General features: G+C 33.2%; 1 protein-coding gene across 2 annotated transcripts in view; it reads left to right on the forward strand.

Annotated features, from left to right (window-relative positions):
- The window catches only part of IL1RL2 (interleukin 1 receptor like 2), a 37285-nt gene that overhangs the window by 7813 nt on the left and 12971 nt on the right, over positions 1 to 16501 (forward strand). For both annotated transcript variants that reach the window (XM_074299731.1, XM_074299732.1), the window contains exons 4-9: positions 928 to 1132; positions 5602 to 5764; positions 6684 to 6755; positions 10780 to 10903; positions 12170 to 12309; positions 15550 to 15693. In XM_074299731.1, the coding sequence (XP_074155832.1) occupies positions 928 to 1132; positions 5602 to 5764; positions 6684 to 6755; positions 10780 to 10903; positions 12170 to 12309; positions 15550 to 15693 (848 nt within the window). The remainder of the gene's footprint in view (positions 1 to 927; positions 1133 to 5601; positions 5765 to 6683; positions 6756 to 10779; positions 10904 to 12169; positions 12310 to 15549; positions 15694 to 16501) is intronic.

Genomic DNA, 16501 nt, shown 5'->3' on the forward strand with positions numbered 1-16501 from the left:
CAAATGTGAGAGAAACTATGGAGACAAAAATGATAACATTCAGCAATTATGAAGACCAAGAAGGGAAAGTGACAAGTTGAAGATTCCACAAGGTTGCAAACCTGGGAAAGTGATGGTCTCCTTGACAGAAATAGAGAAGGTCAATGGAAGGGTCAATAGAAGGAATGAGATAAGAAATTCTCTTTTGAAATTGTGGATTTTGTTGTATTTTGGACATCCAGTTTAAAGTATTCATTAGGCAGTTGGTAATGTGGCACTGTAGCTCAAGAGAAAACTAGAACGAGATATATAGATCTTGATTCACCAGTACAAAGATAAGCAAATGTATAAGCAGAGATAACCCAGAAAGACCAAATGTTGAGAGAGAATAAAAGCTGACCCAGAAAAGAATTTGCTCATAGAAATGGGGGCTTGATGTTGATGATTCTTCAAAGAAGACTTTTGACAAAGAGTCAGACTGGTAGGAATAAAACCAGGCCGGGGGGAGGGGGGAACCTATTTCTTGAAAAACCTGGAGAGAAGAGAATATTTAGGAAGAAAAGATGGTCAAACACTTCAAATGTTGCAACAAAGTAAAGAAAGAGGAGGATTGGGAGTAGAGGTAAGCCAGAAGATTTAGCAGTTAAGTGATCATTGGTATTTTTGGAGAAGGCAGTTTAGTTGAGTGATGACATCAGAAACCAGATTATTTCCAATGGTTAAAGAAGTCTTTGTTTCAGAAAACAACAATGGGTTTTAAAATATCTTGCCCCTAACAATCATTTGGACAAATATTATCCTGAGTAGCAGAGATGACCTTGTTGAACAAGAGATCTTTTAAAATTGCAGTGTCTTTTGCATGCTAGGTACTGAATAATTATTGATTGATTGGTTGGCACTTATGACTGATTCAAGAATTTTGTGATAACTCTGTTGTTTTACTTACAGGGATTTAGGTAGCTGTCAAAATATCTTCGTGAATCTAACTGTTCAAAATAGGAGTAGTGGTTGGTGTGGTGATTCCAGCAAAGACCTAGCAGGGCTAGCAGATAATCACAGCCAACAAACATTACATATGGGGACAACTAGCATTCTTGCATGCCATATAATTACCTTCCCAAACAATACTTTAAGCCCAATACAGTGGTATAAGGTAAGCACTAATATTCTCATTGTCTTTCTCTTTCTGATATCTACTCCATCTTCTTTTCAAGTACGAAATTTAAGTTTTGAGATAGGATTGCTGGGGAGATTGATTTAAAACCTTAAGATCACATGAGATCCTGTCATCAAATACCTGAGATCTTTGTCATATTAAAGAATTCCAGTTTTACTTACGATGAGCATTGATAAGACATTAGGCTTTTAGATGTCCCCCTCATTTAAGTAAGATATTTTGTAAGATATAAGAATGTGGAGTAATTTTGACAAAATCATTTTGAAGAAAGTTGAAGCAACAAATGCTCTTTTTATAGATGAACTATAATGTGGTAATAACCACATTTTTCTTCCTTGGAAATTTAAGCAGGTTCAAGCAGTGAAAAAAAAAATCACTCTCTGAATCAAGAAACTTGGGTTTGAATCTTGACATTAACACTTGGGAACTGTGTGATCCTGGGCAACTCAATATCTCTGAGCTTCAGTTTCTCTATCTATAAATTGTGAATAATAATACATGCACCACTATCTTTCAAAATTATTGAAAGGCAAACACTTTTTAATTCCTAAATTGATTAAAAATGTAAATGTTATTAACACTTTTTATTGACCAAAATGATTTTTATCATTTTGGTAGTTTTTGTCATATCTAATTTTTTGTGATCCCATTCTTGGCAAAGATATTGGAATGGTTTGCTTCTTCAGCTCATATTACAGATGAGGAAATTGGGGCAAACAGGAATAAGAGACTTGCTCAGGGTCACACAGCTAATAAGTGTCCAAGGCCAGATTTGTACTCAGGAGAATGAGTCTTCCTGACTCCAGGCACAGCAGTATATCTACCATGCCACCTAATCATCTCTAGAAAACATATCTAGGTCTTTTAAAAGGACCTCAATAGTCAATGAAACAAAGGAATATATATTTTAACATTATTAATTGTATGGTGATTAGACTGTAAGACAAGGAATATCCATTTTCCAAAGAACTGAGGTTGAAGATCACTCAGAAGTCAGTGGAGAAATACAGAGTGGATGAGAGAAGATCTTAACATATTATAAATGAGAAATGAGCAATTCCAGAAGAAAAATGACACAAATGATGTTATGATAGAAATAAATGACTGAGGAAGAAAAAGAGTCACAATGGAAGTGAAGGATAGCTTGTGTGCTAGTTAGCATTAGTATAGAATAATATAACATGTTAATTCATATATAATATTTAGTTACTTTCCATGCAATGTTGAGACATTAGGGGGAATGCTGCCAGCACATTTGATGTAGTCTTGTTACAGATTTATATGACCTAAGCAAGAATTACATGGAAAAAATGGGTAGAGATCAATGTGATCTGTATAATTCAAAGGAGTTTCTATATCAAGAAAGTACTAGATATATTGACATATTAAAGTAAGAAGATATTATTGTTCCCTTCAATAATAATATATGAAGAAGGAAAGGAGGGGAGAAGCAGAATACTAGATAAAAACCATTTCCCCTCCACACACACAAGTATTATGGATAGAGTGCCAGATCTGAAGTCAGAAAGGCTTCTCCCTGCCTTTTATTTCTGGTTTCACCTCACTATCTGTATGCACTGTGTATCCATGATATTTATATTGATGGACAAGTGCTAGGGGCTGTCTTTTTAATTGTATAATCCAATCTTGACAAAAGTCACTTTTTCCATAGAGTTTTTCCTGTGTGATTAATTAAGCCAAACTCTTTTGGCTACTTCCATGATGGTAGCAGAAACTTTGAGTGAACTAAAAAGATAACTTTGGTTGATGATCCATTAATTATTAACATTGAACCTAGTATATTTATAGGATTATATAAAGGATTATTGAGTAGGAATGCCTTGGTAAATCTTTCAAAGTTTTAGTATAATTTGGTAGTTGCATTGGAGACATCTTGATAGAAAGGAATCTTATAAGATGTTGGTTTACTCTGACAAATCAAAAGCTTATGAATAGTTAATAAACAGTAAACACAGTGGGCTTATAATTTTTATGCCTCTCAGCCAATTGTGTGACTATAAAGATGTAGGTCTCCTTTTGTGAAAAGCTGTGTGTTCCTTTCTGAAACATTCATTACTTGTATTGGTTATTCTCATTAAAATGTTGTAGATATGCAAAAGTAGATATATGTCAGTACTTATTCATATTCTCTTAGTCATCTTTTGGGGTAGTAATTTTCCCCATGTTTTTATTATCCTCCATTCTCTCAGTAACCTTGAGAATGAATCCTCATTTTTCTTAAGAATTACATCCTCTGGAAGTGGAAATCTTCAACATAAAGAAAAACCAACTCACTTCCAGTTGATCAATGATGGACAGAGGTAGCTACACCCAGAGAAGAAACACTGGGAAGTGAATGTAAATTGTTAGCACTAATATCTGTCTGCCCAGGTTACATGTACCTTCGGAATCTAAAGTTTATTGTGCAACAAGAAAATGATATTCACACACATGTATTGTACCTAGACTATATTGTAACACATGTAAAATGTATGGGATTGCCTGTCATCGGGGGGAGGGAATAGAGGGAGGGGGGGATAATTTGGAAAAATGAATACAAGGGATAATATTATAAAAAATATATATATAAAAAATTATTAATTTAAAAAAAAAAATAAATAAATAAATTCTGTTCAGGAGCTGCCTTCTAAAATAAAACTTTTCCTGATTCACACAACTAAAAAAAAAAAAAAAAAAAAAAAAGAATTACATCCTCAAAACTGTATCTTTTCCAGCACTGGTGTCTTTTAGGCAGGCACACTTGGTCTAATCCAGCCCTTCTTCCCATCTTTGTTTTCTTTGGTGCCTTTTCACTATCTTATATAGCACATAGGGGATTGCAAGAGAATGTGTAACAAAAAATGTTGCATATGTTTCCATTTTTTATCTTTTCATGTCCTATCAGTTCCATTCTTAATGTCCTAGGGATAACTTAATTGGTTCTTTTGCCAAGCTTCCTTTATAATTTGTTTTTTACTCCACTGCCTCTCATTATTTTATGACATGATACTTTTCATTATATTCTGCTACCTTTCTCTACAAAATTTTGACAAAGGAGTTCCCATTCTAGACCATTATTGTCTTTGACTGCCATATCATTCCCTTTGGGAAGGAGGGCTAAGGTTTCTGGCTCATGCTCTATCTATAATCTTTGATTCTCCTCAATGTGACAAATAATGTCTTTAGGAAATTATCATTGATTTTGATGTACTTTCAATTTTTTCTTTTTTCAAATTGATTAATAAAGAAGTGTTCCTCTCCCCCCCCCCAATTTGCACAGGATAATCAATCACAATGCTGGTATCAACTTCATTTTACAGATAAGGGAACTGAAACTCAGAGAAACTGACTTGATCAAATTCATACACCTAAGCCATAAATTCATTTCTGATTTCAAATCTATGGCTCTTTTCAATTCCTTGACACCTTGACTTCAATGTGCCTATTTCTTTTTAAGTTTTAGAATCAAAAAGCAGGAAGTGACTCAAAATCATCCAGTTCATTCCTATATTAGTGGCAGATATGGAACACAAGTTCCATTGTGACTTCTCTTTTCTCTACATCACATTATTTCATCTCTTTTCTCTACATCACATTATTTTTCTCTACATCACATTATTTTTTTTTGTTGATTTTCAGCATATTTTGGTTCAGTCTGAGACTTCCTTATTGTTGTTCAATCATTTTCAGTCATATCTGACTTATTGTGACCCCATTTGTGGCTTTCTTGGCAAAGATACTACAATAATTTGCCATTTCTGTCTCCAGTGCATTCTAACAGATGAAAAAATTAAAACAAAAAGGTTAAGTGACTTGTCTAGGATAACACAGCTATTAAATATCTTTGAATTCAGGAAGTTGAGTCTTTCTAAGTCCAAACCTAGTTCTCTAGACACTGTACCACCTCACTGTCCAATTAGCCTCCCTGCATAATATTCTAGCTGTTCATTCTTCTGGAGGATTGTAAGTTTTAAAGTGATTTAAGTTCACATATCTAACTTAAGATAGACATATACCTATTTTCAATTCCTGTGATAGCCTACTTTACTCCAGTAACTTTCTGACTTTCTTTTGGGGTTTTCATTCCTGCTCTCATTTACACTATTCTCCTTAGTCTTTAACAAAGTACTTTTTTTCCCATTCCTTTTCTGTTAGAGGCTATTGATTGCATGATATGAGCTTGAATTTTGAAGCTTTATTTTGTCCTGGCTCTTGATTATATAAGCATGTCCCTCATTAGAAGCAACATGAAGCTTTTTCTGGGGGTTGTATTAATATCTCTGTTTTAAGGAGAGAATGTCCAGTCTTATGTACAAGTGTTCCTTATGGTCAGGAATACTCTTTGTAATACTTCCTTTATGCCACTCACAATTCTTACTGTAATACTAACCACTGGAAGTTATTCAATAAATACTTGCTTACTCAAAATAAATTTTTGTATTTAGGAATGTAAACCTATTGGAGACAAAGAAAAATATTTTTCTGTGAGATATGATCTCTTTATAAAAAATACATCAGCTGAGAATGCAGGAACATATTTATGCAGAACAAAACTAACATACATGGGAAAACATTATGATATTTTAAATAGAATTTCCACAACTCTATGTAAGTATGATATAATATGACAGTCATTTTCTTAGAGTATTTGCAAATGTTTCTAGTACTTGAGCTTTTTTTTTTAGCTTCATGTGAATGACAGGGTATCTGTGTGGTATTATTTGCCATAACTTTTTTTCTCAGATTTCCTGCAAAATTCAGAATTTTTTCATGTCAAAAGTCATAAAAGGAATGGGAAGAAGCATTGGATACTGGAAGCGAAGGATTATTAGCAGCCATTTAATCCAAACAATACACAACAGGGATTCTCACCATAACATACCTCAGAAGTGGTCATCCAGCCCTTTTAAGTAAAGGCCTCCAAGGAAGAAGGTCTCACCACTTCTCAAGGCAACTTAAGTTTTAGATGGCTTTAATTGTTTGGAAGTTTTTCCTGGTATCAAGCTTATTTCCAACTTCTACCCATTCTTATTTGTCCTGCCTTCTGCGGCCAATTGGGGGAGGGGGTATATTATGCAAATATACTTATGTTATATGTACATGCATAAATATAACACACTGGTTATTTGTAGAATTTATTAACTATTTTTCTGATAGGGATCTCATAGGGATCATTATAATTAAATCTTGGTCTTTTCTTAATGTTCCTTTTTTTTAAAAATAAGTTTTTCCACTTTGAGTGCTTTCCACTCTCCCCCCATTTTTACAGTTCCAGAAGATATAAAACTTATATCACATGAAAAGCCCAGTTATAATCCCTTCTCTCTTCCCTTCACTTACCTATCCAAGTCTTATATCCTAACAAGAGACATGGTGATTTGGGGGGTAGCAGAAGCTGAAATGTAAATTTATGGGTAGGAATTTTTAAGATTCCGAATTTTCTTTAAAACTTTTGGACATGAATAATTATTTTTATTTTTTCAACAAGATAGTATGTATTTATGGTTGTTGGGGTTTTTTCTCCTAGTGAGCAATGTAGAAAGAAGGAAAGAACCTGAAATTATCTATCCAAGAAATAATTCCATTGAAGTACAGCTTGGTAAGTAGAATGAAAAACTACCAAATCAGTAACCATAGAGATTTCATAAAAACAAAATAAATGGTGCTTTTATCATTATAACATAGAACTGTGATGCTGCAGCTAAAGAGTAGGGCAGCTAAGTGGTAACAGTGGATAGAGTGCTGGACCTGTAGTCAAGAATGCTTGTTTTTCTGAGTTCAAATCTAGCCTGACACTTAGCTGTGTGGCCCTAAGCAATTCACTTAATACTGTTTACCACAGTTTCCTCATCTGTAAGATGAACTGGAGAAGGAAATGGCAAACCACTCCAATATCTTTGCCAAGAAAACCCCCTATGGGATCATCAAATTGGACATAATTGAAACAAATGAACAACAATAGGAAAGAATTCAGTGGAGATAAAGAGAGAAGTTGTGCACTGAGTACAATTTTCCCTAGCACTGACATGAAGCTGTTTATATTGACATTCATTTCATTCAGTGGCATGGAAAAATTTCATGTATACATTGTTGGTTCACCATGACTCATGTTTAAATAAAAATAGATTCCAAGTACCTCAGAAACTTTTTATGCTATAGTAACTGGCTTTTAAAAAGTATGTTTTTATCCTGAAAGATCTTTTTTGAAAAAATAAAGAGGCCATGACCTGTTATTGAATATATTTTGAAGTCTATATACATTGTCCCAAATCAGTAGGGCATGAAGGTGGCATGGTCTTTGAATTTCTAACTTCATTGTAGATCCCCCCAAAAAAGGATTTATCCTCATTCTCATGACAAAAAATAAAGCAAAACAAAATTATATCTCTTCAGCAAAATGTACCAAATGAATACTTATCCTGCTGGGAGAAAAAAATGCTAAATATGATTTGTGAGTTTCTATCTAATCTTATAACCTGATAATTTTCATCAAAAGCATCATAATGAAAGGAATAGTCATTACAAAAATATTTATTAAATAATATTTACATAAAGATTCATAAGTTCAGAGTTTTTAAGATTGAAAGGTACTCTATAAAGCTGTTTGACCTCTTATAATCTAAATTCTTAAATGGGGATTTAATGTTAATGAGAAAAGACCTGTCGAGGCAGAATAAATAGTATAAAATAAAATGAATAAATGGTGTATTCATAATAACAATAATTAATACCAACAGAATGCTTTAAGATTTGAAAAACACATTTACTTTCTCATCCCCACCCAACAACTCTGTAAAATAACTAGTACAAAGTATATGAATAGTATGTCATATTAAGAATATTAACTATGTTTCAAACAATGTTGGAATTTTCCTTTAAAAAGAATCACAAATAATTTGAAAGGAATCCTTACAAAAACCTCCAAGACTAGAGCTGATACAAATTTTGTTGAAAGTGAAATCTCAACCTAATTGACATAAATTGAGAAGAAAGTAGTACATTGAGTTTAATTGTGGGAAAGCATAAATCAGTATGCTTAGGGGAATTTTAATTCTTCAACTCATTAGTAATTGGAGAAATACAAATTAAAGTAATTCTTATGTTTGACTTCATGCCCATTCAATTGGCAAAGACAACTATGAACCAGAACAGAAGCCACCACTAATCTTTGAATGGCCAAACAGAGAAGGCTAAAGACAGGAGAATTAGAGAACAAATAGGAGTTTTATTAATTTGGGAGGGGATGAAAACAGCTTGTAAGCAGACACATATGCTAGATTCCTATCCCTAGTGAGAGGTGGTCCAAAGCAATGTAGAGAAATCTCAATACTGGTAGCTACAACAATTCAGTGAGCTGTGACCCTGACAATGAGAAATAACAGCAATAATGAGACAAGTTTGGTTTATAGCAGGACTTAATGACTAGAATAGGGGTACTGCAGGTGCTTGTCCAAACTTGTCCAAACTCAGACCACCAGATGCTGGTCTGAAACAATTCTGGGATTTTACTTGGCTGAGACCATTCAGAGAGTGAACACAAAGGATTGTTGTTCAGCCTGAGCTCAGGAAAACAAGATTTCTCCTAATATCTTGACATGACAAAAGAGAAAAGTAGCAAATGTTAAGAGGACTTTGGAAAAATTAGACACATTTGTGCATTTTTAATGGAACTATAAATTTATCCAACTATTCCAGAAAACAATTTGGAACTGGGACCCCAAAATTACTAATCTGTATATATCTTTTGTATGTATGTATGTATACCCCCAAAGAGATCAAAGGAAAAAGAAGAGGATACATATGTACAGAAATATTTATAGCAGGTCTTTCTTATTAGGACTGATCTGGAAACAAAGAGGTGCTTACCTATTAGGATTTGGCTAAACAGATCATAATATTTGAATGGAATTATTGAGCTGTAGGAAATTATATAATGGATGATTTCAGAGGAAATAGGGAAGATGTCTCTGAATAAATGAAGAGTGAAGCCATCAGAACTACGAGAATAATAATGATTAAAAAAACTCATACAGAAAAACCAATGCACTGAAAAGCTATAAATCTAGAGGACAGAAAATGAAAAATCCCTCATTTTTTGCCAAGAAGTAATGTACTTAAAAAACACAAGAAAAAGGATGTATTTTCACATTAGGACATTTGTTTTGCTAGATTATGGACATTTTAAAAAAATTGTTTAATAGGGGATTGTGGGAGTGAGTGACTATAAATGTATGCAATTTTTTTTTTTTTTAAATAACCTGAGGTTTGCTTACATGATGATTTGTGGCCTTTTGGTCTACTATACTGTTCATATAACATTTTGGGTATCATCAGGAATGAAATTACAACTCAAAATCAATTATAACACTTCATTTTGGTTAGTGTTTGCTTTTCTAGTACTTTATCTTAAAGAAAAACTTCTTGCCAGAAGTCCAAAGAGTAATTATAAAATAAGGGATTAGCATTGTTATGAGAACAGAAATCCTTTTGTATATTCTCAGCAGTAGAAAGATCAAGTCAAAACAAGTTCTATGATTGATGCTCTTAAAATCATAAAAGCACAAATTGTGTCAACACAAATTTATTGACTAAATTCTGAAGTTCTAGAATATGAAATCTACTTTAGGAAGAAGCTTTAGGATTTTAGGAAAATACCCTTTATGTAACAAGTAGAAAATCTTGTAACCTCAGGTTGTAGACAGAAAAACAAAAATAAATATACATATGTTTAAGGGAATTCATATGATCATAAGTTCAGTGATAAAAGTAGAAGTCCACCTTTTTCTGCTCCTAATTTTATAGATGATGAAATAGGTGCAGCAGTGTGGGGATCCCTTTGTACATACTTGCTGATTGGATCCCTACAGTGATGACACGTTCAATGTATTCTGTGAGTTCTTTTTATTTATTTATTAATTTATTTTATTTTATTTTTTATATCTTCTCCCCCCCTCCTGAGGCTGGGGTTAAGTGACTTGCCCAGGGTCACACAGCTAGGAAGTGTTAAGTGTCTGAGACCGGATTTGAACTCCTGTCCTTCTGAATTCAAGGCTGGTGCTCTATCCACTTGGCCACCTAGCTGCCCCGATTCTGTGAGTTCTTATTCCTAAAACTATAGCTTATAAGTTTCCACTATGTATCTTTAAACCTTAGATTTAGATCTGGAAGGAATCTTAGTCCACTTCTACATTTTACAAATAAGGAAACATTTTACAAATGAGATCCAGAGCATTTTGGTGACTTGCACACAGGTAGTAAATGAAAGAATTTGGACCAGACCCTGGTCTTCTATATTCAAATATAATGCTTTTCCCACTGCACTAATTTATTTGTTCAATCTTAATTCTTTGAGGTTTATGGATGGAAAAGGAAATTCATTCCTTGGTGCCTCTGTCTGAGAGATAGTCTTGAGTTGTTTGGATAGGCCATGGGCATAACTGATTTAGGATTTATGATCTGATTTTTAAAACTGAAAAAATACTCTAAGTAGAAGGAAAATAAATTAAATTGACTAAATAAAAATCCAGTAGAATCATGAATCCTTTGGATTTGATTCTTTTGTCTCACGTGCTTTCAATTTGCAGAATTTTAAATATTTATTTTTGGTCAATCTTGTTTTGCAGGCTCTTCTCTTATTGTAGACTGCAATATAAAAGATGGGAAAGAGAATTTAAATCATAGAAGTTGGAAAGTCAATGATACTTTGGTGGATTTTCTTAACTCTAACAGAATCAAAGAAGGAATTGAGTAAGTATTCAGTCTTAAAGAAACTAGGAGATCTTATAGGACAATTCCTCTAAATATGTCCCCCAAAATGATCATCTAGCTCAGGGCTTCTTAAATTTTTTTTTACTCACTACCCCTTTTTGTTTGAGAAATTTTATGCAACCTCAGATAAATAGGTATACTAATAAAAAATTTACTGAAAATAAATGATAATTTTGCATTCCATACATTCAGTTACATGACCCTAAACAGGGTCATGACCTACAGTTTAAGCAGCTTTGATCTAGCCTCTTTTGAAAATTTGGAGCAACTAGGAAGACATTATTTACTGATATAGCCTATTTCATTTTTATACTGTTCTAATTGTTAAGAAGCAGCAAGTTTTACCCAAGTTATATGTAACTCAGTTCATGTCATTTAACTTCTTAATGATCTTGGGTAGATAACTCTTCAAGAGTGTGAGTTGCAGGGAAGGTATCAATATGAAATAGTACTAAGGTATGAGCTCTAGAAGATCCTATGAAGCTACATTTCTTCCAGTACAGGGCAGGAGATCGATTATATGTTGTTCATCTGAGAACGCTTCTAGATGAAAGACTGATCATCAAGTTGGTTGTAGACAGTGGTGTGCTATTGAACAGTTAGTGACCTGTTCTCTGGAAAAAGAAAAGTATTACACACTTTTGAGTTTAATCTGTATTAATTCTTCATCTCTTTCCTAAGTCTAGAAATCAACAAAACAATAAATAAAACCTTGATTTATAGCATTTATGGATTTCTAAAATGAAAAATATTCACATTGAAAATTTAACAATTGCTTCTAATGAACCAAGATGATCTATGTGCAGCACAGCCTTGGTTACGGTGCTGAATTTTCTAGCCAAAGCAGTTTTCTACAACTGTCTGCTAAATTCATAGAATTCTAAGATCAGAACTTTTAAACTACAGTGCAGTCACTGTGTAGTAAGGGTGCTTTTGACTCCAGGATCTTTCTCCTGGGGGAAATAATCTATTTATATATATATATATATATATATATATATATATATATATATATATATATATATATATATATATACATATATATATATATATATGTATATATATATATATGTAATGTACATATTATACATAATCTAATTATATCACTTGGATAATATAATCTGCTACTTAGGTAGGATTACTCTCAAAGTCACATGTTTGTAAGTATTGAAATGCAAATATAAAAAGGATCGTTTTCTCAATTACACAAATGTTTAAAATAAAATTTGCTCTATCCTTTCACAGATCAAATGTTTCTTGTGGGGAAAAATACATTTTCTATACTGTAAATATCAGCTTCTCCGAGGTGAGACAAGAAGATTATGGCCGTCCCTTTATATGTATATCTGGATCATCAGCAGCTTTTATTATGCTCAAACATCCAGGTAACATGCCAAAACGATAGGTGCAATTTAGTATATGCAGGATTAATTTTTAAAAAGGAAATTGATATGACAGAAGTGTGATCAAATGTTTCAGGTTTTTTTTTTTTTAATTGTATTTGTTTTATTTTTAACATGAAATAAAACAAGCATTTCCACAACAGTAGAATAAAAAAAAAAGATGATTGCACATGAAACTAATCTATAAACAAGCATTTCTATAACAGACTAGAATTTTTAAAAGAAAGATGATTACACACTAAACTAATCCATTATGTACAACTTGCTATTCCTTTTAAATATATAATGAAGTTATCATGTAAATTTCCTTTTTCCCTTTTTTTTTTCTTCTTTTCACTTCCCTCCTCCCCCTTCCCACTCCAGAGGTGGCTATCATTAGACACAAATATCAGCAGTGTAAGAAATAGTAAAAGCTGGGATTATAGTCAGTGACAGGGTTTTTGGATTCTGTCATAATACTGATGTAATTTTTTAAAAGAATTCAAGTTATAGTAAATATTTGCTTACTACAATGAATTTCATCTGGTACCTACAACCTATAAAATGTGATTAACTGTTTTGCTTTGCAATATTTTGTTTCTTCAATTAGTGATAAAAGTAATTAAAATCTGTGCTAAAATTCTCTTTAGTGTAACAATTCAAAAAATTTCCTGTAGCTGTTTAGTTCAGTTGGTTAGAATTCTCTTCGCCTATGTCTGCTCCTAGACTCTTTCCACCTATTCATTTCTACTTGTGCAGAATCCTTTTTGTTTCTCCTCTTTTATAGAATCATCATTTGTTAAGAATTAGATGTTATCCTGGAGATCTAACTTTTATTTTATTTATGAAGAAAGTGAAATCATGAGATTTCTCTCCTCCCCTCCCTTCTCTCCTTCCTTCTAGCTTCCCTTCTCCTCTGCTCCTCTTTCTTTTTCTCTCTCCCCTGTGTATATCAAGGGACAGTTAGGTGATTCAATAATCACCTATGATCTTGGAGCAGGAAAGACTCATCTTTCCAAGTTCAAATCTGGCCTCAGACAATGACTGGCTTTGTGACCACAGGCAAGTCACTTAACTAGTTCTTCATCTATAAAATGAACTGAAGAAGGAAATGGCAAACCACTCCAGTATCTTTGCCAAGAAAACCTAACTGGGTCATGAAAAATCAGACAAGTCTGAACAACAACTGTAAATAACAAACACCTTGAATATACAAAACAGTTGGGAGAGTATCAGGTTCACTTGGAAAATCTGGAAAGTCTTTACCTGGGAAGTGGTCTTTGAACTGAGCTTTGGAAACAGTCTAAGAGACAGAAATGAGGAACGAGTCCTTTTTTGTCATGGGCTACAGCTTGTGTAAAGTCAGTGAGAGAGAAAATAGAATGATAAATGTCAGGATAGCAAAAAATCCAATTTGGCTAAACTGCAAACTCTTTAAAAGGAAATAACACATAATAAGCATGGTCAAATAGTTGTGAAGTCACAGAGTCAAGTTGTGAAAACTTTTAAATACCAAAAAAATGAACTTATATTTTATTCAGAGGTAATAGGGAATTCCCTAGGAATATTTACTCTTGTTCCTTTTTATCTTCTTCAGTTAGTGGGAAACATATTCCTTAGTTAATTTTTAAGACTGCTTTTTGACTGTGGTACAATGTTAAGCTTCTTCACTTCTTGTTCTAATTTTTTTTAAGTTTAGTCTCTCTAGTGGCCATTAGTTCTCAGTGACTGGTGCCACATATACCTGGAGCTCTTGGGCAAAACATAAATCATTTTTAGTCAAAAGCCAAAACCAGTTATGAAGTCTATACTCCCTTTTGGACCTACTCTCTGGGTTCCAATTTCCTAAAATTCATCTCCCTCTTTTAGCTGATTTTCAAAGCAGAGGTGCTAATGAAAGATTCAGGTTGCCAATGCTTTGTAATACATTGATTGGGCTTCCTTTCCTGACTTTTCATTCAAATGCCTCTCAGAAAATGGTCTGTTAATGTCCTGTCATTCAAAAATCTATAATGACATAATTCTTTCAGTCTTTAAAATGATCAGAAATAATTTCCATTGGGAGATGCTATGTATATGTGCTGTTCCATCCACTCTCTTGCCTGGTCCCTCTTATGAATCCCAACATGCATTTTGCAAGAGGCCAATCATAAAAAATGGTAGGAGTAAAAAGATTATTACAGTGGAAGTCTGAAAATTTAGATTTATTTCCAGATTTTTCCTATGGAAACATTAATGAAAGGAGAGAAAGATTAGGAAATATGGGGGTAAATGGATCAGTTTGCAATTTTAGGAAAAAGAGAATAGTCTGCTTAGCACTGAGTCCTCTCCTCTTCTCTCCTCTCTTCTCTCTTGTCTCCATTTCTCTCATCATCCTCTACTCATTTCTCTTCTCTCCTCTCCTCTCTTCTCCTCTCCTCTTCTCTCTTATTTTCTCCTCTCCTCTTGTGTCTTCTCCTCTCCTTCTCTTCTTCTTTCTTCTTCTCTCCTCTCTTTTTCTCTTTCTTTCCTTTGGAATCTTTTTACACGATAGAGTAATTTCTGAATCTTCACTATAGTAATTTTCTCTTCCTTTTCTACCATACTACCATTCATCTATCAACATTACCATTCTCTCAAGGTGGGAAGAGAATGAAAACTTGAGTAGAGTCATATGAAGTCTTGTAAATTGTAGTTAGAGACATAGATCTCAGAGGAAATAGTAAATTACCAAATATTTATTGAGTATTTATAATATGACAGTTTATTGTTAACAGTAGACTTTTAAATCAAACAGATAATTTCAGACATGTAACTCTTCCTGGCTATTGTTAAAGAATATTTCATGGTTAAAGACATAGGGGAGACAGTGTGGCATAAAAGTCAGCTTTAAAGTCAGGAAGTCCTGGATATTATTTTTTTTTAAGAAAAAAGATTTTATATATGAACAAGTATTGTTTGATATATAATATTAGCTCTTATGAATTCCTTGACTAAGCCTCTGCGAAATATTTCCACCATGAACAACTTTTCTCTTCTGTCTCCAGTCCCCATCAAAATGCCTTTTGCAAGGGAAAAAACATTTTTCATTATGTTTTTCAACAATCTGATACCATTTCTTGGTTTTATATTTATAAATATTTGAAACATAATACTTATCATTCTACAGATTTTAAGAAACCAGAATTTGTGATTTATTAGTGATCCCTTTTAAATAAATTCTACAATTCTTTTTGTATTTTGATCTTTTTCCTTTTTATATAGCTCCAGATGTTCGAGGATACCTAATAGGAGGGCCCATTGTTCTATTGTGTGTGATTATGGTTGTTATGCGCACCTACCATATTGTCAAAGTTGACATTGTGCTTTGGTATCGAAGCACTTTTTATTCTACTTTGAATCAAGAAGGTAAGTTTAGGTGATTAAAGGAAAATTATCTTGTCATCAAGTGTCTTTTTCCATTCTGAACTTGTGATTTTATTGGTAAAGGGTAAAAGTGAGAACTTTTTTCAGATTGAGAATTTCTGCACCTTATAGACTTAAGCACAGAAAAATTAAGTGACTTATTCAGTTACATAGCCAGTCTGTGTCAGAGGCAGGCTTTGAATCTAGGTTATCTTGGTTCTGAGACAATTCTTCAAGTATCAAATAATCAGTATATCCATTTAAACATTCTCAATCTTGATAGAAAACAAAAGCAATTACATGGCATAGTGGATAACACTCATAACTTTAGGAAGTTATGTTATTGTAGGCAAGTTATTTAACTTTTTTTTGCCTCAATTTCCTCAACTTCAAATCACATAGAGTTGTATTCGGCACAGTTCCTGGCACATAGTAGGTGCTATGCAAATGCTTATTCCCTAGATACATTTGGATAAGCCTTTTCCCTTGACTAGGTAATATATTTGACTAAATTGTTTTGCTAGTGAGACTCAGAGCAATGGGGTCCTAACAAGGCTTTGATTTCTTTAAACCTTCAATTCCATTATTCTTTCACCCCTTCTTTTGTTTCTTACTACTAGAAGCTTTCATCCTCTTCCTTTTTTATGGTCTTTGAACCTTGTGAGGTATGAAGATTGTAGAGGATACCATATGAGAAAGAGAATTAGTTTAGCTATCTTCAGTGTGGGGTGGGTTGGAAAGTATTAGTCTAGAGTAGTGGTAATGAAAAAATAGAAATGAAAGCCACTAAACCCGCCATGAGGCAGATACA

This window comes from Sminthopsis crassicaudata, chromosome 3, assembly GCF_048593235.1.
Source record: "Sminthopsis crassicaudata isolate SCR6 chromosome 3, ASM4859323v1, whole genome shotgun sequence".
NCBI classification, from domain to species: Eukaryota; Metazoa; Chordata; class Mammalia; order Dasyuromorphia; family Dasyuridae; genus Sminthopsis; species Sminthopsis crassicaudata.